The 24,709-nt window shown below is 38.0% G+C and overlaps 1 protein-coding gene across 6 annotated transcripts in view; it reads right to left on the reverse strand.

Moving 5' to 3' along the window:
- Positions 1-24,709, reverse strand: part of MYO3A (myosin IIIA) — a 243,195-nt gene that overhangs the window by 104,573 nt on the left and 113,913 nt on the right. For all 6 annotated transcript variants that reach the window (XM_053894938.1, XM_053894937.1, XM_053894943.1 and 3 more), the window contains exons 15-16: positions 7,929-8,027; positions 7,715-7,829 (exon numbers count right to left, since the gene is read on the reverse strand). In XM_053894938.1, coding sequence (XP_053750913.1) covers positions 7,715-7,829; positions 7,929-8,027 — 214 coding nt within the window. The remainder of the gene's footprint in view (positions 1-7,714; positions 7,830-7,928; positions 8,028-24,709) is intronic.

Below are 24,709 nucleotides of genomic sequence, written 5' to 3' on the forward strand. Positions count from 1 at the left end.
CGGCCAATCTAGGTTTACACTGTGCTGAAACACTCAGAGGAGGACAAGATCTTGGTCCTTCAAGCCAGAGAGCAAAAGACCCAAGTGGTCACCTATGATGCTTGGGACGTCAGAAGGAAGTATAAGAAGGGGACCTGGAACATGGCTGAAACTCATGCTTCCAGAGCTGAACCAACAACAAACACATTTATTTTGCCAATAATAAAAGTATCTATTTTATTAGGAAATGTATTAGGGTTATCTCTGACTCTAGATACTACAGTTGAGATGTTGCTCCCAAAAGGTAGTCAGGTCAGGTTAACAGCACAGTTTTCAGCACAATACGACAGAGCCCAGACACTCTGACCTCAGAGCACATATAGGGATGTACAGCACTCTACTCCTTACATGAGATAGCCACAGTGAATTCTATAAGCTTAATAATCACTTGATTGTCAACCAATATGCCATCCTCACCATTTCTCTCCCAGCTCTCCAGCAAAAGCTGCTACTGGTCAAGCAAATTCTCCCATCCTCATGTATTCATCCAGTCACCCTGCCAACCTTTGCTATTGTTCTCTTTTATGAGGGTGGAGTAGGGGAATGAGAGTCACACACTGGCCACTGTAAGAACCAGGCATCTGTCTTGCTGGGAGAAAGTTCTTCATATTATAGGTAAGCAAAGAGTACAAGCTTCCTCCAAATCCTTAAGAAATCTTATCAAACAATGGTTTCTTTGTTCCACTTTACAGCATTAAGCTATTTAATGCGTCAACAGAGAGAAGGTCCCCCCCAATTATCTCCTTGCTACCTAGGTACCACAGAGCCACTGAGTTTCCCTATTTGAACTGCAATTTACTGGTTATGGAGTTGTAAGCCCAGTGGTTACAAGCACAGGTTGCAAGCTGTGTTGACAGCTCAGAGCCTGGAGCCTGCTTCAGACTGTGTGTCTCCCTCTCTCTCTGTCCCTCCTCCGCTCATACTCTATCTCCTTCTCTCTCTCTCTTAAAAATAAATATTAAAAAAAATTAAAATAAAAAAGAGACTAAGGCCAAACATACATAAATGAATGTAAAAGGAAACACAACCAGAATAACTTAAAAGCATCAGAAAACAGCATCAGTCATATCTATGGCATCAAATTTGATGATGATTTCTTAGCAAAATACAGATAACCCAAAAAGAAAACAGAATTTAAATAGATAAGTATCACAGAAGAATCAGAAAGCTGATTAAAGACCCAATATGAAAAAGGCCCAGGACCAGAGGCACATATGGCTGAATTTTATCTAACCTTAATTCAAAGTTTTAAATATCACTGATCCCCAATCTTCTCTAATGATAGAAATAACCTAGGGTGCTTGTAAAAGGCCCAGCTGACTAGGTCTCTTCCGTGGAAATTTCTATATAGAAGAGGACCTATGTATCTGTGTCCAGGTGCTTTATGTCTTCAGAGACACTGGGAGCTAATTTTAACTCTGATTTAAACTTTTATAGGCCAAAGAAAAAAGATAAAAAGCTCACTGGCATACCTTTAATATGCAAATCTGATAAAGATATAACAGAAAACTAAAACAGTAGGTAAATATCACTGATGAATATAGATGCAAAAATTCTAAATAAAACACCAGGGAATGTAATCCAGAAATTTATCTAAAGAGAAGCACAGTTTGATTCCATTATATTTATTCCAGAAACGTAAGGATACTTACATATCAAGAAATCTATCAACATGATAGATGTCAACAAGGTGCTGTAGAAAAATATGATGTCAACTGATGAAGAAAAGGCATTTTATAAAAGTCTGCAGGATTCCTAATAACAGCCCTCAGCAAAGCAGCAATAAAAGGAAATTATTATGATAAATGCTCTTCATCAGAAATAAGAGCAAAACAGTGAAACCATTTTACTTAAAATCAGAAACAAGACAGGGAGACAAGTTATAATCATTTGTAATTAATACTGACTTAGACTCTAAGTCTTAGATGCTCTAAGTACACAAAAGAATAGATGACTGACATAACAGGAAAAAAGTATAAAACTCTTCTTTTCGCTGATGACATGATTATATATTTACATAAGACTACTAGCAGAAAAAAACATTTAGAATTACACCAAAACCCATGACCTGGTTAGGAAAAAAACCTAAAAGCTTAAGTTCTACATAAATAAAACTATAAATTATTAAAAACTCAAACAACATCTAAACAAATAGAAAGGCAAGTCATGACCCGTGATGAGAAAACATAAATAACATGATAAAAATAACAATGCCACAAAAGTTACTAAATAAATTTAATACAATTCTCATTAGAATTCCAGCAGGGCTTTCAGAACTGAATAAGGTGATCTTAAAGTCTATACAGAGAAACAAATGACAGACATTAGCTTAGGCAAGGATTAAAAAGAAGAAAGTGAGAAGAGGACATGCCTTTCTTGGTAGGATGCTTCACTAAAAATATAATATCAAACCACTGTAATTGTCAACAGGATATTGATATAGAGACAGAAACATAGATTGGTGGATAAAATAATGACTCAGAAAGAGATTCCATTCTATATAAGACTTTAATATAGGATAAGTCAATCCAATAGGCAAAGGGTAGTTATTTAACGTAGTGAGGCATGACTGGCTCTCCATAGGGAAGGGAATAAAAGTGGTACCCCATTTGGCAGTATGTAAAAAATTAATTTCAAATGGATCAAATATATTTAATATATTAAGTATATGTTTTTAAACTTTCAAAACAATCTAGGAGTCTACATGTATAATCCAGAGAAAGTGGAAAATTTCTAAACCAAGACTAGAACCCAGATGTTATAAACAAAAAAAAGACTTGTCTGAATATACAAAAATGAAAACCCTATTTTTATATGGTAAAAGTAATGACAAAAAGTTAAGAAAAAAAAAGTATAAGTATGCCATGGACAAGCCATATAACTGAAAACATATTTAAAACACAAATGATAAAAAAAATATAATGTCAATAATATTCAATGAGAACAAATTGGCATAAAACATAGAAATGACTCAATAAAAGGGCAACATACATACATATATGTTCATAAAAAGCAAATCCAAGCAGCTAACACAAAAAATAAAAAAAAATTAACAAAAGGAAAGATGCTCAAATTCACTCTTAGTTAAGGATATGCAAACTTGAAATGAGAGGTTACATACACCCGTCAGATTACCAAATACTTAAAAAGCTACAACACATGGCAGAGATGGTGGTGTAGGGGACTCACATACATTGCTGGTAGAAATATCAAATGTTTTATAGTTGTTAGAAAGCAATTTTGCAATTCATATTCAAATTTAAAATACATATACCCTATGACCCAGCAATCCCACCGCTAGGGACTTATCCCACTGAGATAAAAGCACCAAGAAATAAAAACAAATTACGGCCTTGTTCAGTGACAAAGACTTAGAAACATTGATAGTTGTATGCCCAGTTATATCTGAATGGCAGAATAAATTATGGTACCATGGAACCATATGTTGGAACCATACCATGGAACACTATGTTGCCTTTAAGAGGACTTATTAGGAGCACTTGGGTGGATCAGTTCGTAAGCATCCGACTTTGGCTCAGGTCATGATCTCACGGTTTGTGGGTTCGACCCCCATGTTGGCTCTGTGCTGAAAGCTCAGAGCCTGGAGCCTGCTTTGGATTCTGTGCCCTCTCTCTCTGTCCCTCCCCTGCTCATGCTCATGCTCTGTCTTTCTCAAAGATAAATAAACATTAAAAAAAATTTAAGAGGAATGATTTAGTGCTACACTAGGTGACTTGAAGGAATTTCCGCAAGGTATTGCAGAGTGAGAGAAACCAGGTATAGAAAAATGTGTGTAACACCAGTTAGAGTGGCTAAAGTTAACAACTCAAGAAACAACAGATGTTGGTGAGGATGTGGAGAAAGTGGAACCCTTTTTCACTGTGGGTGGGGAATGCAAACTGGTGCAGCCACTAAGGAAAACAATATGGAGGTTCCTCAAAAAATTAAAAACAGAACTACCCTACGACCCAGCAATTGCACCCCTAGGAATTTATCCAAAGGATACAAAAATGCTGATTCAAAGGGGCACATGCACCCCAATATTTATACCAGTGCTATCAACAACAATCAAATTATGGAAAGAGCCCACTGTCCATCAACTGATGAGTGGATTAAGAAGATGGTGTGCACACATACACACACACACACACACACACACACACACACACACACACACTACTTGGCGATGAAAAGAATGAAATCTTGCCATCTGCAACAACGTGGATGGAAATGGAGGGTATTATGCTAAGTAAAATAAATCAGCCAGAGAAAAACAGACACCACATGATTTCACTCATATGTGGAATTTGAGAAAATTAACAGATGATCATAAAAGAAGGGAAGGAAAATAAGATATAAACATAAAGGGAGGCAAACCATAAGAGACACTTAAATATAGAGAACTGAGGGTTGATGGGGAGGGTTGAGGGGGTAGGGGAGGTAGGTGATGGACATTAAGGAGGGCACTTGTTGGGATGAGCACTGGGTGTTATATGTAAGTGATGAATCACTGGGTTCTATTCCTGAAGACAAGACTATACTGTATGTTAACTGGTCTGAGAATGAATGTATATATATGTATGCATATGTATATATGTACATGTACATATATATATGTGTGTATAAAAGAAAAATGTGTGTAATATAATACCATATTAATAAAATAATGCCCATCCCTCCAGATTCATGTGCATGTACATGTGTGTTTACACATGTATACATGGTGTCTATAAGCAGTACTTTATAAGCAAGGAGATAAATATGAAATGCTGGATTATAAATGCTGAGTTGTTAACATCCATTTGCTTGGGAAAGGGAAAAAGAGCAGATATGGATGGAGGGGGTGAGATGGGGAAGAGCAAGATGAACAAAAAAGAAGTCTTACAAAAGGCTGCGCTAGAAAGTGACAAGCTGATCCTCAAATTCACATAGAAATTTCAGGGACTCAAAACAATTGGGAAAAAGAACAAAGTTAGGAGAATCACACTTTCCAATTTCAAAACTTATTGCAAAGCCACAGTAATCAAGCGTGGGACTAGCAGAAACATGTAGAGGTAATTATAATAGAACTGAGAGTTCAGAAATAAATCTATACATTTATGGTCAACTGATCTTTTTTTTTTTAATTTTTAAAAATGTTTATTTATGTTTGAGAGACAGAGACAGAGTGTGAGTGGGTGAGGGACAGAGGGAGAGGGAGACACAGAATCTGAAGCAGGCTCCAGGCTCCAAGCTGTCAGCACAGAGCCCGACGTGGGGCTCGAACTCATGAACCGTGAGATCATGACCCAAGCAAAGTCGGACACTTAACCAACTGAGCCACCAGGTGCCCCTTCTTTCTTTCTTTTTTTTTTTAAGTTTATTTATTTTGAGAGAGGGAGAGAGAGTGAGTCGGGGAGAAGCAGAGAGAGAGAGGAACAGAGAGAATCCCAAGTGGGCTCATCATTGTCAGCATAAAGCCTCCCGTAGGGCTTGATCTCATGAACCATGGGATCATGACCTAAGCTGAAATCAAGAATCAGATGCTTAACTGACTGAGACACCAAGGTACCTCAATTTTCTTTTTTTAAATGTTTATTTATTTTAGAGACAGAGAGAGAGAGAGAGAGAGTGCATGTGAGCACAAGGGGGCAGGGGCAGAGAGAGAGGGGGACAGAGGTTCTGAAGTGGGTCTGTGCTGAAAGCAGAGAGCCCGATGTGGGGCTCAAACTCAGGAACAGTGAGATCATGACCTGAGCTGAAGTCAGATGCTTAACCCACTGAGCGACCCAGGCGCCTCTATGGTCAACTGATTTTCACAAGGATGCCAAACCCAGCAATGGAGAAAGAACAGTCTTCAACAAATGGTTGTGGTACAACTGAATATCTACATGCAAAAGAAGCTATCTCACATCAGACACAAATATTAACTCAAAGTGGAACAGTAACCTGTATGCAAGAGTGAAAACAATACAGCTCCTGGAAGAATATTTAGGTATGAATTTCTGTGACTTTGGATGAGTCAATAGTTTCCTATATATGACACAAAAATAACAAGCAACAAAAGACAAATGGATAAACTGGACATCATAAAAATTAAAAACATGTATACTTGCAAAGGACACCATCAAGAAAGTGAAAAGATAATAGGAGCGTCTGGGTGGCTCAGTCATTTAAGTGTCCGACTTCGGCTCAGGTCATGATCTCGCAATTTGTGAGTTTGGGCCCTGCGTCGGGCTCTGTGCTGATAGCTCAGAACCTGGAGCCTGCTTTGGATTCTGTGCCTCTCTCTCTCTCTATTCCTCCCTGCCCTGTGCTCTGTCTCTCTCTCTTTATCTCTCAAAATTAAAGATTAAAAAAAAAAGAAAAAAGAAAAAAGAAGGTACAAAGACAACAAAAGGGAGACAATTTTTGCAAATCACTTATCTGATAAGGGACTTGTATTTACAACATAAATAATCCTTAACAATTCAATAATAAAAACACAACCCAATTTTTTTAAAAAGGTAAAGGGTATGAATAGACATTTCTTCACACAAGATACATAAATGACCAATAAGTACACGTAAAGAAGTTCAGGGTCATAAGCCATTAGGTAAATGCAAATCAAAACCACAATAAGGTACCACTTCATACCCACTAGGATGGCTATAATAAAAAAGACAGATAATAGTAAATGTTGGGGAGGATATGGAGAAACTGGAAACTTTGCGCACTGCTGGTTAGAATGTAAACTAGTGCAGCTGCTTTGGAAAACAGTCTAGCAGTTCCTCAAAAGGTTCAACACAGTGTTACCCTATGACTCAGTAGTTCCACTCCTAGGTATACACCAAAGAGAAATGGAAACTTACGTCCACACAAAAAATTGTACATGAGTGTTCATAGCTGCATTATTCATGATAGCCCCCAAATGGAAACAACCCAAATGTCTATCAACTGATGACCGGATAAATAACATCAAGTATATCCATAAAATGAGGTATTATTCAACAATGAAAAGAAATGAACTACTGATACATGCTCCATCCAACATGCGTGCACCTTGAAAACATTACTATGTTAAATGAGAGAAGCTAGTCACACAGGATGATGTATTGCATCACTCTGTTTATGTGAAATGTCCAGAATAAAATGATCCATGGTGACAGAAAGCAAAAATGGGTAAGAATGAGGAGGAACTCCTAATCACTAGCATGTTTCTTTTGGGAGTGAAAAATTTAGAACATGAAAATATTCTAAAAATGATTATGATGATGGATGCATAATTCTGAATATACTAAAAGTCATTAAAATGTACCCTCTAAATGGCTGACTTGTATGGTATGTGAATTACATCTTAATAAAGTTGTATTAAAAAACTGCACTAAAAAAGACTCCACTAGCACTCCCATTTAGGTATTTATGCAAAATGTAAGATATATGGGAGATGCAAATATAAATGAAAGATTCAGAACAAAATGAAATTCAATTATATGTCATGGCCACCATCTCTTTACATATGAAGTAAATACTGTAACATTCTGGTAAGTATTCTCGTTATTCTGTAAGGTTGTTTCAGTAATTAAAAGAATGATTCACATAAAACACTTAGTACAATGCCTGGCATATATTAATCACTCAATAAATGCTCATTCTTACCATTAGGGATGACAAAATGATATTTCCTAAAGAGGTTCCAAATGTCTTTCATACTTACCTCCATTGTAAAACCTATGACTTTGAAACATTGCTCAATTAATTCATATTGGGATTTATAGAAAGTATTATTCATCATATCCTGTACTGTTCTGAGGTGGTCATTTTGTAGATATCTGAAAAAAATATGAAAGGATGGGTCAAAATCTAAAGTTCAATCAGAAGTGAAAATATTACTTATACAAGTACCACCTTGTATAAGGTGGTAACCTTACCTGGGAGGCTTATTTTCAGGCAATTTGTAATGGGCTAGTTTCTTCTTTTCAGCTAATCCAGCATAGATATAGTAAAAAATATGAAAATTTTTTTCTCCACTGAAAAAAGAAGACATTTTCAGTAAGGGGATTAGTAAGAATATTTACTAATTTAAAATTACTTGGCAATATAATTATCAGAACAACTGTGAGTGTTAACATGGGCTTCCCAGAAAATTTGATTTAGGCTTTTTATTGTTGTCGTCATTATTTTCAACAACCACTGTCATTAAATTCCAGACACGACTAACCACTTTATATGAATCATTCAATGCACGTTTGTGAGGGACTATTAGGCATTGCTCTAGACACTAGAATGTAGCAGGAGTGAAACAGTCAAAAATCCATAACCTCTTGGAGTTTACACAGAAAAACAAATTAATTATATATACAGCATACCAGATGGTCATAAGTGCTACATTATCTCATTTACCTGCCACAGCCCCCTAGTTACTCATGGGCTCCCATCATTTTACAATCATGGACACTGAGACTTAGAGGGGTTACCATTCTCCCCTCAGCTCATACAGCTGATGGCTAAATTGGATTCAAATCGGGCTGTTTCATTCCAAAGTCTTTAATTACTTTGTTAAATGTTTTTTTCTGGGGCTCACTTGCATGAGAAATCCGTTTCTTAGGACTCTCAAATTCCATTATTCTGTGGTCTACATATTAACAGCATTCCCCAGATCCTGGAATAATACAAATAAGGGAATAACAGTAATAATTTATTCAATTATGTATGCATATGCATATATGTATATATATACATGTATATATATGCTTACATATTATAAAATCAATGATAACAGTGATACAAGGGACTGGAGAGAGAAATTAGGATTATTTTGTTATTATAGGGTGCTGACTCTAGTGTTATTTGAAAGTAGACTTACATTAGTGGTAAATATATATTAAAAACTCTAAGGCAACCACTAAAAAACTAAAAAACAATAAATATTACCAAAATACCCTAAGAAAGGAGAGAAAATGGAATGACAGAAAATGCTCAATTAAAATGACAAAATGCAGAAAAAGAATGGGAAACACAAATAGGAACAAAGAACAAGGGCAACAATTAGAAAGAATTAACAAATATAACAGATATTAACCAACTATATCAGTAATCACTCTGAACATCAATGGTTTAAATATACCAATTAAAAACAAATTGTTAGGGGCGCCGGGTGGCTCAGTCGGTTAAGCGGCTGACTTCGGCTCAGGTCATGATCTCGCTGTCCGTGAGTTCGAGCCCCGCGTCGGGCTCTGTGCTGACAGCTCAGAGCCTGGAGCCTGCTTCCGATTCTGTGTCTCCCTCTCTCTCTGACCCTCCCCTGTTCATGCTCTGTCTCTCTCTGTCTCAAAAATAAATAAAATAAACGTTAAAAAAAATTAAAAAAAAAAACAAAAAAACAACAAATTGTTAGAGGGATCAAAAAATAAGACCTATACATATGTTGTCTGCAAGAAACTCACTTTAAATATAAATAAATGGATAAAGAGGAATATACCATGCTAACATTAATCAAAAGAAAGCTGGAACAGCTATATTAATTTCAGACAGAGCAGACTTCAAAGCAAGGAAGTTCTTAGGGATTAAGAAGTATATTACAATAATGATAAGGGGTTCACTTCTCCAAGAGACATAATAATCCTTCATGTTTATGGACATGACAGTGGAACATGAAACTATGTGAGACAAAAACTAATAGAACTGCAAGGAGAAACAGAAGAATGCATGTCTCTCAAAACTGGACAGATCCCATAGGCAGAAGAAAAGCAGTAAGGATACAGGTGAATGCACCAATAACATCAATCAACTGGATATAACTGATATAGACTTCTTCACCCAACAACAGCAGAATTCACATTCTTCTCAAACTCATATAGAACATTCACCAAGACAGACCACATCTTAAGCCATAAAACACACCTTAACAAATTAAAAATAACTGACATCATATATCTCTGCTCTTAGACCACAATGGAATTAAACTAGAAGTCAAAAGCAGAAATATAACCAGAAAATTCCAAAATATGTGGAGATTAAACAATGTAGTTCTAAATAGCACATGGGTCAAAAGAGAAATATTAAAAGAAATTTTAAAAGATTTTGAATTGGGTGAGAATGAAAACACAACTTACTAAATTTGTGGGATGCAGAGAAAGCAGTGTTTAGACAGCTATTCATAGCATTGAATGCATATATTAAAAAGAAAACAGATCTAAAAACAATAAGTTTTCATTTTAGGAAACTAGAAAATGAGCAAATTAAACCCAAAGTAAGCAGAAGAAAAGAAATAAGAAATAGAGCAGAAATCAATGAAATTAGAAACCAGAATTTAGTACAGAAAGATCAATGAAACCAAAAGCTTTACAAAAAACAAAACAACAACAACAACAACAAAAAAATAAGCTCCTAGTCTGGCTAAGGAAAAGAAAAAAAAAAAAAAAGAGGACAAAAGTTACTAGTAACAGAAATAAAAGAAGGGACCTCAATCACCAAAGGTCCCACTGAAATTAAAAGGATAATAAAAGGATACTATAAGCAACTCAATCCCTCAAAACTGAGATGAAATGGACCAATTCTTTGAAAGACCCAATATGTCAAAACTCACACAAGAAGAAACAGATCATTTAAATAGGCTCAAAATCTATTAAAGAAGTTGAATCAATAATTAACAATCTTCCAAACTAGAAAGGTCCAGATGGGTTCACTGGTGAATTATGCCAAATACTTCATGCAGAATTTATACCAATTCTCTACAATCCCTTTCAGAAGACAGAAGCAAAGTGAACACTTAAACTCATTCAATGAGGCTAGAATTACCCTAATACAAAAACCAAATAAAGATATTATAAGAAACTATAGACTAATATCTCTCATGAACATAAGTGAAAAAATCCTCAACAAAACATTAGCAAATTGAATCCAGCAATGAATAAACAGAATTATACACCATGACCAAGTGGGATATATCCCAGGTACCCATGCATGGTTCGTTCGATGTTCAAAAATCAATCCATGTATTCTATCATATCAACAGGCTAAAGAAGAAAAATCACATGATCATACCAATAGATGCACAAAAAGCATTTGATAAAATCCAAAAGCCATTCATGACAAAAACTCTCAGTAAACTAGGAATAGAGGGGAACTTCATCAACTTGGTACAGAATATCCACAAAAAAACCTACAGATAAAATCATATTTAATGTTGAGAAACTGAAAGTTTTCACACTAAGATCAAGAACAAGGTAAAGATGTCCCCTCTCACCTGCTTTTCAATATTGCACTGGAAGTCCTAACTCATGCCTACAGTTTGAGAGGGGAGAAATAAAAGTCTTTCTTCACAGATGACTTTATTATCTGTATAGAAAATGCTACAGAATTGACAAAAAAAAAATTCCTCAAACTAGTAAGCAACTATAGCGAGTCTGCAGGGTACAGGTTAAATACAAAATCAATCCCACCTAAAATCCCAGCAAGTTATTTTGTGGGTACTAACAAACAGATTCTAAAGTTTATATGGAGAAGCAAAAGACCCAGAAGGGCCAATTCAGTATTTAACAAGAAAAAAATTTAAAGGACTGAGATTGCCTGACTTCAAGAATTCTTATGGAGCTTTCAAAATCCAGACAGTGAGGTATTGACAAAAACACAAGAGACAAATAGATCAATGAGACAGATGGAGAGCCCAGAATATAGTCCACTGATCCTTTAAAAAAATTTTTTTTAATATTTCTTTATTTTTGAGAGAGACAGAGAGACAGAGAATGAGTGGGGGAGGGCTGGGAGAGAAGGAGACACAGAATGTGAAGCAGGCTCCAGGCTCTGAGCTGTCAGCACAGAGCCCAATGCAGGGCTCGAACTCACAGACCATGAGATCATGACCTGAGCAGAAGTCGGAGGCTTAACTGAGCCACCCAGGTACCCCACCACTGATTCCTGACAAAGTAGTTAAGACAATACAATGAAGCAAAGACCAAAAAAAAAAAAAAAAAAAAAAAAAAATCCAAATGAAGACCTTACACCATCCACAAAAATTAACTCAAAATGGGTCATAGACCTAAATGTGTAAAACACAAAACTATAAAACTCTTAGAAGATCAAATAAGACAAGAGCTGATGCTGGATATGGTAATGACTTTTTAGATACAACAACAAAGTCATGATCCATGAAAGAAATGATGGATAAACTGGACTTCATTAAAATTAAAAACTGTCTGCTCTGTTAAAAGCATTTTCAGTAATCGAAAAAAGCCTATGCCAGAGATGGCAGCGTAGGAGGACTCTGGGCTCACTGCATTCTGCTGATCACTTAGATTCCACCTACATCTGCCTAAATAACCCAGAAAACTGCCAGAAGACTCGCAGAATGGATTCTCTGCAGCCAAGAGCAGACGAGAGGCCCACGGAAGCCGGTAGAAAGGACGGAGAGGCACTGCACCCTACATGGACTGGTGGGAGGGAGCTGGGGCGGAGGGGCAGCCCGCCAGCCAAGCCAGCCAAGCAGAGCCCCCCGAGTCTGGCTTGTAAAAGCGGAGGGGCCGGATGGAGTGTGTTCTGACAGCAAGCGGGACTTAACATCTGGGAGGTTATAAGTTAACAGCTCTGCTTGGAGAGAGCGGGAGGACTAGAGGACAATGGGAGGGAGAGTTGTTGAGCCCCAGACGAAAGAGCTCAGCTTGGCGGGGAACAAAGGCGCTCACCAGCGCCATCTCCCTCGCCCATCCCCCAGCCAAAATCCCAAAGGGAACCAGTTCCTGCTGGGGAACCTGCTTGCACCGCGCAAACATCCAACCCTGTGATTCTGAGGATCCATTCCTCCCGCAGCGGGTCTGACTCCCTCCTGGTGCCACAGGGTCCCTCCCAAAGCAGATCACTGAAGGAGAAGTGAGCTGAGCCTGCCCCTCCCACCCCCACCCCCCCCCCCCCCCCCGCACCTTGCCAATCCACCCCAGCTAATAGGCCAGATCCCCAGCACCACAAGCCTGGCAGTGTGCAAGTAGCCCAGACAGGCCACGCCACCCCACAGTGAATCCCGCCCCTAGGAGAGGGGAAGAGAAGGCACACACCAGTCTGACTGTGGCCCCAGCGGTGGGCTGGGGACAGACATCAGGTCTGACTGCGGCCCCACCCACCAACACAAGTTATTCAAAACAGCACAGAGGAAGTGCCCCACAGTTCCACACCACTCCAGGGACTATCCAAAATGATGACACGGAAGAATTCCCCTCAAAACAATCTCCAGGAAATAACGATAGCCAACGAACTGATCAAAAAGGATTTAAACAATATAACAGAAAGTGAATTTAGAATAATAGTCACAAAATTAATCGCTGGGCTTGAAAACAGTATAGAGGACAGCAGAGAATCTATTGCTACAGAGATCAAGGGACTAAGGAACAGTCAGGAGGAGCTAAAAAATGCTATAAATGAACTACAAAATAAAATGGAGACAACCACAGCTTGGATTGAAGAGGCAGAGGAGAGAATAGGTGAACTGGAAGATAAAATTATGGAAAAAGAGGAAGCTGAGAAAAAGAGAGATAAAAAAATCCAGGAGTATGAGGGGAAAATTAGAGAACTAAGTGATGCACTAAAGAGAAATAATCTACGCATATTTGGTATTCCAGAGGAGGAAAAGAGAGGGAAAGGTGCTGAAGGTGTACTTGAAGAAATAATAGCTGAGAACTTCCCTGATCTGGGGAAGGAAAAAGGCATTGAAATCCAAGAGGCACAGAGAACTCCCTTCAGACGTAACTTGAATCGGTCTTCTGCACGACATATCATAGTGAAACTGGCAAAAGACAAGGATAAAGAGAAAATTCTGAAAGCAGCTAGGGATAAACGTGCTGTACATATAAAGGGAGACCGATAAGACTCGTGACGGATCTCTCTCCTGAAACTTGGCAGGCCAGAAAGGAATGGCAGGAAATCTTCAATGTGATGAACAGAAAAATGCAGCCTGGAATCCTTTATCCAGCAAGTCTGTCATTTAGAATAGAAGAAGAGATAAAGGTCTTCCCAAACAAACAAAAACTGAAGGAATTCGTCACCACTAAACCAGCCCTACAAGATATCCTAAGGGGGATCCTGTGAGACAAAGTACCAGAGACATCGCTACAAGCATGAAACCTACAGACATCATAATGACTCTAAACCCGTATCTTTCTATAATAACACTGAACGTACATGGACTAAATGTGCCAACCAAAAGACATAGGGTATCAGAATGGATAAAAAAACAAGACCCATCTATTAGCTGTCTACAAGAGACTCATTTTAGACCTGAGGACACCTTCAGATTGAAAGTGAGGGGATGGAGAACTATTTATCATGCTACTGGAAGTCAAAAGAAAGCTGGAGTAGCCATACTTATATCAGACAAATGAGACTTTAAATTAAAGGCTTTAACAAGAGATGAAGAAGGGCATTATATAATAATTACAGGGTCTATCCATCAGGAAGAGCTAACAATTATAAATGTCTATGTGCTGAATACGGGAGCCCCCAAATATATAAAACAATTACTCACAAACATAGACAACCTTATTGATAAGAATGTGGTCATTGCAGGGGACTTTAACACTCCACTTACAGAAATGGATTGATCATCTAGACACATGGTCAATAAAGAAACAAGGGCTCTGAATGATACATTGGATGAGATGGACTTGACAGATATATTTAGAACTCTGCATCCCAAAGCAACATGGGACATTCTCGAGTGCACATGGAACATTCTCCAAGATAGATCACATACTGGGTCACAAAACAGCCCTTCATAAGTATACAAGAATTGAGATCATACCATGCATACTTTCAGACCACAATGCTATGAAGCTTGAAATCAACCACAGGAAAAAGTCTGGAAATCCTCCAAAAGCATGGAGGTTAAAGAAACCCTACTAAAGAATGAATGGGTCAACCAGACAATTAGAGAAGAAATTAAAAAATATATGGAAACACACAAAATGAAAATACAACAATCCAAATGCTTTGGGATGCAGCGAAGGCAGTCCTGAGAGGAAAATACATTGCAATCCAGGCCTATCTCAAGAAACAAGAAAAATCCCAAATATAAAATCTAACAGCACACCTAAAGGAAATAGAAGCAGAACAGCAAAGATACCCGAAACCCAGCAGAAGAAGAGAAATAAGAAAGATCAGATCAGAAATAAACAATATAGAATCTAAAAAAACTGTAGAGCAGATCAATGAAACCAAGAGTTGGTTTTTTGAAAAAATAAACAAAATTGATAAACTGCTAGCCAGGCTTCTCAAAAAGAAAAGGGAGATGACGACCCAAATAGATTAAAATCATGAATGAAAATGGAATTATTACAACCAATCCCTCAGAGATACAAGCAATTATCAGGGAATACTATGAAAAATTATATGCCAACAAACTGGACAACCTGGAAGAAATGGACAAATTCCTAAACACCCACACACTTCCAAAACTCAATCAGGAGGAAATAGAAAGCTTGAACAGACCCATAACCAGTGAGGAAATTGAATCAGTTATCAAAAATCTCCCAACAAATAAGAGTCCAGGACCAGATGGCTTCCCAGGGGAGCTCTACCAGATGTTTAAAGCAGAGATAATACCTATCCTTCTCAAGCTATTCCAAAAAATAGAAAGGGAAGGAAAACTTCCAGACTCATTCTATGAAGCCAATATTACTTTGATTCCTAAACCAGAGACCCAGTAAAAAAGAAGAACTACAGGCCAATATCCCTGATGAATATGGATGCAAAAATTCTCAATAAGATACTAGCAAATCGAATTCAACAGCATATAAAAAGAATTATTCACCATGATCAAGTGGGATTCATTCCTGGGATGCAGGGCTGGTTCAACATTCACAAATCCATCAACGTGATACATCACATGAATAAAAGAAAAGATAAGAACCATATGATCTTGTCAATCGATACAGAAAAAGCATTTGACAAAATTTAGCATCCTTTCTTAATAAAAATCCTCGAGAAAGTCGGGATAGAAGGAACATACTTAAACATCATAAAAGCCATTTATGAAAAGCCCACAGCTAACATCATCCTCAATGGGGAAAAACTGAGAGCTTTTTCCCTGATCAGGAACACGACAGGGATGTCCACTCTCACCGCTGTTGTTTAACATAGTGTTGGAAGTGCTAGCATCAGCAATCAGACAACAAAAGGAAATCAAAGGCATCAAAACTGGCAAAGATGAAGTCAAGCTTTCACTTTTTGCAGATGACATGATATTATACATGGAAAATCTGACAGACTCCACCAAAAGTCTGCTAGAACTGATACATGAATTCAGCAAAGTTGCAGGATACAAAATCAATGTACAGAAATCAGTTGCATTCTTATACACTAACAATGAAGCAACAGAAAGACAAATAAAGAAACTGATCCCATTCACAATTGCACCAAGAAGCATAAAATACCTAGGGATAAATCTAACCAAAGATGTAAAAGATCTGTATGCTGAAAACTATAGAAAGCTTATAAAGGAAATTGAAAAAGACATAAAGAAATGGAAAAACATTCCATGCTCTTGGATTGGAAGAATAAATATTGTCAAAATGTCAATACTACCCAAAGCTATCTACACATTCAATGCAATCCCAATCAAAATTGCACCAGCATTCTTCTCAAAGCTAGAACAAGCAATCCTAAAATTCATATGGAACCACAAAAGGCCCTGAATAGCCAAAGTAATTTTGAAGAATAAGACCAAAGCGAGCGGCATCACAATCCCAGACTTTAGCCTCTACTACAAAGCTGTAATCAGCATGGTATTGGCACAAAAACAGACACACAGACCAGTGGAATAGAACAGAAACCCCAGAACTAGACCCACAAACGTATGGCCAACTAATCTTTGACAAAGCAGGAAAGAACATCCAATGGAAAAAAGACAGTCTCTTTAACAAATGGTGCTGGGAGAACTGGATAGCAATATGCAGAAGGTTGAAACTAGACCACTTTCTCACACCATTCACAAAAATAAACTCAAAATGGATAAAGGACCTGAATGTGAGACAGGAAACCATCAAAACCCTAGAGGAGAAAGCAGGAAAAGACCTCTCTGACCTCAGCCACAGCAATTTCTTACTTGACGCATCCCCAAAGGCAAGGGAACTAATAGCAAAAATGACCTATTGGGACCTCATGAAGATACAAAGCTTCTGCACAGCAAAGGAAACAACCAACAAAACTAAAAGGCAACCAACAGAATGGGAAACGATATTTGCAAATGACATATCGGACAAAGGGCTAGTATCCAAAATCTATAAAGAGCTCACCAAACTCCACACCTGAAAAACAAATAACGCAGTGAAGAAACGGGCAGAAAATATGAATAGACACTTCTCTAAAGAAGACATCCAGATGGCCAACAGACACATGAAAAGATGCTCAACATCGCTCCTCATCAGGGAAATACAAATCAAAAGCACACTCAGATATCACCTCACGCCAGTCAGAGTGGCCAAAATGAGCAAATCAGGAGACTATAGATGCTGGAGAGGATGTGGAGAAACGGGAACCCTCTTGCACTGTTGGTGGGAATGCAAACTGTTGCAGCCGCTCTGGAAAACAGTGTGGAGGTTCCTGAAAAAATTAAAAATAGACCTACCCTATGACCCAGCAATAGCACTGCTAGGAATTTACCCAAGGGATACAGGAGTAGTGATGCATAGGGGCACTTGTACCCCACTCTCAACAATAGCCAAATTATGGAAACAGCCTAAATGTCCATCAACTGATGAATGGATAAAGAAATTATGGTTTATATACAGGATGGAGTACTACGTGGCAATGAGAAAGAATGAAATATGGCCCTTTGTAGCAACGTGGATGGAACTGGAGAGTGTTATGCTAAGTGAAATAAGCCATACAGAGAAATACAGATACCATATGTTTTCACTCTTATGTGGATCCTGAGAAACCTAACACAAACCCATGGGAGAGGGGAGGAAAAAAAAAGAGGTTAGAGTGGGAGAGAGTCAAAGCACTCTTAAAAACTGATAACAAACTGAGGGTTGATAGCAGGTGGGAGGGAGGGGAGGGTGGGTGATGGGTATTGAGGAGGGCACCTTTTGGCATGAGCACTGGGTGTTGTATGGAAACCAATTTGACAATAAATTTCATATATTGAAAAAAAAAGCATTTTCAAGAGAATGAGAAGACAAGCCACAGGTTGGGAGAAAATATTTACAAAAGAAACATCTGATAAAGGACTGTTATCCAAAATATACAAAGAACTTTTTAAAAAATCAACAATAAGAAAACAACCTGATTAAAAAATGGACCAAAAGCCTTCACAGACACCTCACCAAAGAAGATATTACAGATGTCAAATGAGCATATGAAAAGATGCTCCACATCATATGTCATCAGGGAAATGCAAATCAATACCACAAGGAGATATCACTATACATCTGTTTGTTGACAAAACCAAATGTTGGCCAGGATGCAGAACCACAGGAACTCTCATTCATTGCTGGTGGGAATGTAAACTGGTACAGCCACTTTGGAAGACAGTTTGGCATTTCTTACAAAACTCAAGGTATTCTTACCATATGTTCCAGCGATTGAGGTCTTCGGTATTTAGCGAAAGGGGTAGAAAATTTGTGTTCACACAAAAATCTGTATATGGATGTTTGTAGCAGTTTTATTCATCACTGCCAAAACTTGAAACAACCAAGAAGTTGCTAGTAGGTGAATGGATAAATAAACTGTACATCCAATGGAATATTAATTCAGTGCTAAAAAGCAATGACCTATGAAGCCATGAAAAGACACGGAGAACCTTTACGTGCATATTACTAAGTGAAAGAAGCCAATGTGCAAAGGCCGCTTTTACATACCATCATATTGTATGATTCCACCTATATGACCTTCTGGAAAAGGCAAAACTATGAAGAAGGTAAGATGATCATTGGTTGCCAGAAGTCGGGGGAGGCAAGGATGAATAGGCAGAGCAGAAGACTTGTATAAGACAGTGAAAATACTCATATATAATACTGTAAGAGTAGATACATGCCAAGCAATTGTCCAAACTCAAAGAAAGTACAACACCAAGAACGAACCTTAATGTAAATCACGGACTCTCGGTGATTACCATGTGTCAGGGTTAAGTTCATCGGTTGTAACATGTATAGCATTCTGGTGTGGGATGTTGGTAATGGGGGAGGTTATGCACCTATTGGGGTAGCAGTATATCTGTACCTTCCTCTCAATTCTGCTGTGAACCTAAAACTGCTGTAAAAAAATAAAGTCTTAAAAACAACTTTCCTAGGTCTCCTCCTCCTGTATATTATGCAATATAATTTCAGTTGAGATAGACGTTTTACCTTTGCTCTTTTTAGAAATTATTATTTCAGTACATGTAAGTTTTCCTCAGAAACAAAGATGAACATATCCACATACATTTACTTCTCCAATGATGCAATAAAAGGTATTTGGAGCTTTAGGGTATCTGTGGCTTCATCTTATAATCTCCAGCTTTGTTTCATGATTCTGCCAAAAATCATTACAAGAATAATTTTTACGGAAGCTCATTTTGGGCTCCAACACACAATTCATATGGGTTTAAAATAACATGGTTCAACGTTTGATATTTGTGTCACATTAGTAACTATTTAAGATACTCTATTTAGTCTTTAACAAATGAACATTTGTAAGTGGATGTGTGCAACTTGATAAAGTGGGTAATGTGGCTTCCTGTTCTTCCTTGTGAGTATTTCAAAAAGAAGGAAAACATTTTGAAAGAAAAAAGTAACACTGATTTGATTGGTATGCATTCTGGGTTGAGAATGTTCCCTGAGTCTGAAAGGGCATAATATCACCATGCCTCGGAAGAGAGTTCAAATGTCCAGGAAATCCAATTCTTTCAAATGTCTGAGTCAGAGGGAACAAGGGCTTGAGGTAAAATAGCAGCAGAGGAAGGGAAAGTGGAGGAAGTTGGGAAAGTCATTCTGGAGATCAACTCACAAGTGTTTGGGCATGGGGAGTGAAGGGAGGGTCCAAGGTTTCATATAAATGGAGAAGGATGGTTCCCGTTCCCCCAAAAGAGACCATGGGGAACGAAAGATGTGTGGGACAAGGTGTATTCCGTTGAATTATATGTGGCAGCAAGATATCTAGGTACATGGAAATGAAAAATGTGAAGTCAGGTGGGAGTGAGAAGTGTATCTTTGGGTGTCAATCACTTTGAGCTACCTGTTGATGCCATGGCATCAGAAAGAATTGCTAAGTGAGAAAGTAGAGAGAGAAAAGAGAAACACTCTGAATACAAATCTTTGGCAAATACACGTTTGGAGAATGATGGATGAATCGAAGTCAGAGGAAAAAAATTCAGGGAAGTAGGAGAGGAATCCAGAGAATCCAGCTGGGGAAAAAAGACAGGTGAGCTTTTCAAGTAAAGGGTGGTCCATGGGCTTGGACAGTGAAGCAAGGACCAGCATGTCCTTTAGAAGGGGAGTTCCCCACCATGTCTTGAGCAGTCACCAGTAATGCTTCAACAAACACTAGCATCGTACATGAGTAAGGTTAGAACAAAGCTAAAAGTTTACCTCTTGTCTTTTCTCACCACAAAATAATACAAGTTCTCTAAGACTGGCACAGCACATATTTTAGTTCACTTTGTTCTAATGAAATCACATCGATTGCTCTATGTGTCACACCTTCAACACTTAAACAATGCAGTGTACAATTAGGGAGGTGAGTCATAAATGTAGATGCACACAATTGGTGGTTTTCTCTTTAATTATCAGTTTACGTTTACTGAGAATTGTAATTTGACAGGACCTGGAGATGCTATAGGAAATACACTGACCTTTGGTTGGATAAACAATCGGAGAGTTAAAGAAACAGGAAAAGAAAATACTGCCAAAAATTACTCATCTCTTACCTTGCCCTTAACCACATCAAAACTGTATTTAAGAAGGCAGAGGACCATAGCATCCCATACATGCTCATATGACCAGTGGTTCCCAGCTCAGAATGGCTGGGGACAGATGTAGGGTCTCAGCAAGTTACTGAATAGTGTTTCTCTGACTCTGACCCCACCCCTGACTGTGAATCTTCTAATACTTCTTCAGAGTTCCACTCAGTCATTTGTGGGGAGGTCCTCAGGGCTGTCTCATGTGTGTCCATCTGCTCTGGACCCTGGGGATCACTTATGCAGCCAAGACCTCTAACACCCTGAAAAATGTGGCAAAGTTCTCACAAGTGTATGGCTTACCCCACTTGTGAAACTTTCAGTTTTTGACAAAGCGGCCAGCAATAAGGCTTGGAAAGGCAACAATGCAGCTTTGCATTCATAAGGCCTCTTAGGATAGTCATGAAACAGTGTTTTTAATTTTTCATTTTTAATTCCTGCTTTCTCCACCAAGATTCCTTCCTCTAAGACGCAGAGTCTCCTCAGTCCCTCTCCCTTTATCCCTATCTGGTTACACTTGGCAGATAAACTCATTGCCTACTTTCCTGAGACTAGAACCCAACAAATGATCAGCAAGTTTTGTTTCAAAGCATACATTATCCAGAAGACTGAGCTGCTTTATTGGAGCAATCCTATGTCATTCAGCTTTATATCTCCTGTGCCTAGTACAGTTCCTGGCACAGAGTAGGTACTTGATAAGTATTTGCCAAAAGGATCAATGAATGAATTATGGACTTTGGAGTCAGACAGAGACATGGGTTCAAACCCCAACTCAGTCATTTATTAGCTTTTTGGCATTAGGTGACTTATTACAATTCTCAGTCCCAGTCTTACATGCAAAACAGCAAGAATATCCTGTCCTATCACTGTAAGAATTAAAATGGATATAAAGTGCTTATTAGCACAGTGCCAGACACACAGTAAGTGTTCCATAAATAATATTTTCCTTCCTCTGTAGAGAGCACCACATCTCCCACTGTATGGATGCCTCCTGCAGCATCTGGTAAAGTGCTGGGCATGTGAGTGAAACACAATCAATGCTTCCTGCATGAAACTGTAGTAATGGAAGGAAAGTGCAGTGAAACAGCGATAATGTATATTTGTGAGAATTATCTAGCATTGATTTCAATATACTCATTTTCTTCTTGAAATTAAGTAACCCCCTTTAAGAATTTCTTCTTTAAAATTATCCACATTTAGATGAAGATTGAGGCCACAAATGACATGACACTTCCATCATTAGAAAAAGAAAAAAAAATAGGGGCACCTGGGTGGCTCAGTCGGTTAAGCATCCAACTTCAGCTCAGGTCATGATCTCACAGTTCGTGGGTTTGAGCCCCATGTTGGGGTCTGTGCTGACAGCTCAGAGCCTGGAGCCTGCTTCAGATTCTCTGCTTCCGTCTCTCTTTTTCTGCCCCTCCCCAACTTGTGCTTGCTTGCTCTCTCTCTTTCTCAAATAAATAAACATTTAAAAAAAAGAAATAAAAAAATAGGGGTGACTGGGTGGCTCAGTTGATTAAGTGACATCTGATTTCAACTCAGGTCATGATCTCACAGTTCATGAGTTTGAGTCCCTCGTCAGGTTCTGAGCTGTCGGCATGAAGCCTACTTGGGGGTCTCTCCCTCCCTCTCTTTCAAAAATAAATAATAAATATGTTAAAAAATAAATTAAAAATATATAAACATATATAACACACATATAAACATGTATTTATGAATATATTCATAAATTATTTATACTTATTTATAAATATTTAAAATATACAAACATACATAGATAAATACAAATATATATAAAAATAAATGTGGTGAGAGATTAGGGTGGGATGACATGGGCAGAGGCAAAAAGAGAAAAGAACTTATTTCCTTAAAAGAAAGGGTAAGTTCATTTAAAAGACATAGATGTCTGTTCTGCTTCTTCTCTGTCACCTAGACTCATTCTTCACTCTGCCTCGTTCTCTGACTGAAAGAATTCTTCACTTGTCTGTTTGACACTTCATTTTCAAAGATCACGAAAAGCTTCTCTAGAATTTAAAAATGCAACTGAAACTAAGTAAAAGAAAAATATAGGTGTAAAAAAATAGAAAAATGGAAAAATTACAAGGCAGCTATATTCAAATTATAAACTGAGTTGGATTTCAACCTGACTGTAAGTTGGGAACTTAAGAGTGCCTTTTAAAAAAAATGTTTACTTACTTTGAGAGACAGCACACGCACATGTGTGTGAACGAGCAGGGGAAGGGCAAAGAGAGAGGGAGAGAGAGAATCCTAAGCAGACTCTGTACTGTTAGTGTAGAGCCCTAAGGGGGGGCTCGATCTCACAAATTGTGAGATCATGACCTGGACCAAAATCAAGAGGATGCTTAACGACCGACTGAGCCATGCAGGTGCCCTAAGAGTGCTTTTCCTCAATCAACAACATTGTAAAACTAGAATAGTTCCTTTGGATAGTTGGGAAAAAAAGCTTAATTAACTCACAGCCTGTCTAAAATATGATGTTAATTGTGCAATTTCCTAGAATATATCCTATATCAATAAACATTAACAAGGTTATTTCTATTATTACAAACACAGGGCCTCATTGTGTAGCATCAGAAGTTACTGTTCATAAGACACATAGTTCCATAGAACCCCGGTGTATGGTACCCCTGACACTGTGTACCATGGTGGCCCCACCCAAATCTCAGTAATTCACGCCCTTAGGTAGTTCTTCCCCAGAGGCCTGAAGGAGAGTCTTACACAGTTCTGAGAACAGGACAGATTGTTTTGAGAACCAGTTAAGTCTGCACATCTGTATAAGACCCCAAGGTTCCTCTAGGCATGGGTGACAGAGGCACAGACATGTGTATTCACTAAGCCCTGGCACACATCGATAATAGTAGCTGCCATCTACTGTACTGTGCTAGGTGTTGTTTCTAAGTTTTTGCACAACTATCCACACCATTACTGCTAATAATGGCTTAAACTTATGGGTTCTTACTATGTGTTATTCATTGTGCTAAATGCTTTACAGGCATTATCTTAACTGATAGGTAGGTACTACTGCTATTTCCATTTTAAAGATGAAAACCTGAGGTGCAGAGAGGTTAAGTTTTTCAAATCACACATAGAACCAAGGTCCTAGAAGGGTTTTTAGGGTTTAAATATCTTACCCAAAGTGAACTAACATGTAGTGAAGCCACAATTCAAAACACTCGTCTTATAATCATTTCTTATGTATTTTGAATTGAGCACGGACCAAAGGATAATTTTCCACATTGAAAGCTGAGTTCAGGAGGTGAACCCCAGGCAACTTATATTCACAATTGACTCACAAATTGAATGATAGCAACTTTGAAAGCATTTATGTTAAATAATAATGTAGTAATACATAACAAGAGCTTGTGTTCCCATGAATTTAACAAATGACCTACTACTATAGTAATGTAGGTATGTTTGGTGTAAAACCTACAGAAGAAAAAGGAAAGACTAACTTGCCACACTTTTTAAAAGGAATATAAACACAGGGGTACAAATCTAATGTTTCGACTATAGTTCCCACATAAGAATAACAAACAAAGATGTTTTGCAAGCATTAGGACAGGAGAGAAATATTGCCATTCAGCTATAAACTGCTGAAAGGAACTCCTTTAACTTAACGCCAAAGCATGGAATTTACAGCATTAAATCAGCTGTAAATTAAAAGGGCAATACAATTAAGGCCATACCTGAATCTTTTATTTGGTCCCATGTGTATAACCATAGGAAGGATAGAATTCATACAAAGATCTATTTATGTATGTAAACATTTAA

This window comes from Panthera pardus, unplaced genomic scaffold (genome assembly GCF_024362965.1).
Source record: "Panthera pardus isolate Hobbes unplaced genomic scaffold, ASM2436296v1 HiC_scaffold_6, whole genome shotgun sequence".
Taxonomy (NCBI): domain Eukaryota; kingdom Metazoa; phylum Chordata; class Mammalia; order Carnivora; family Felidae; genus Panthera; species Panthera pardus.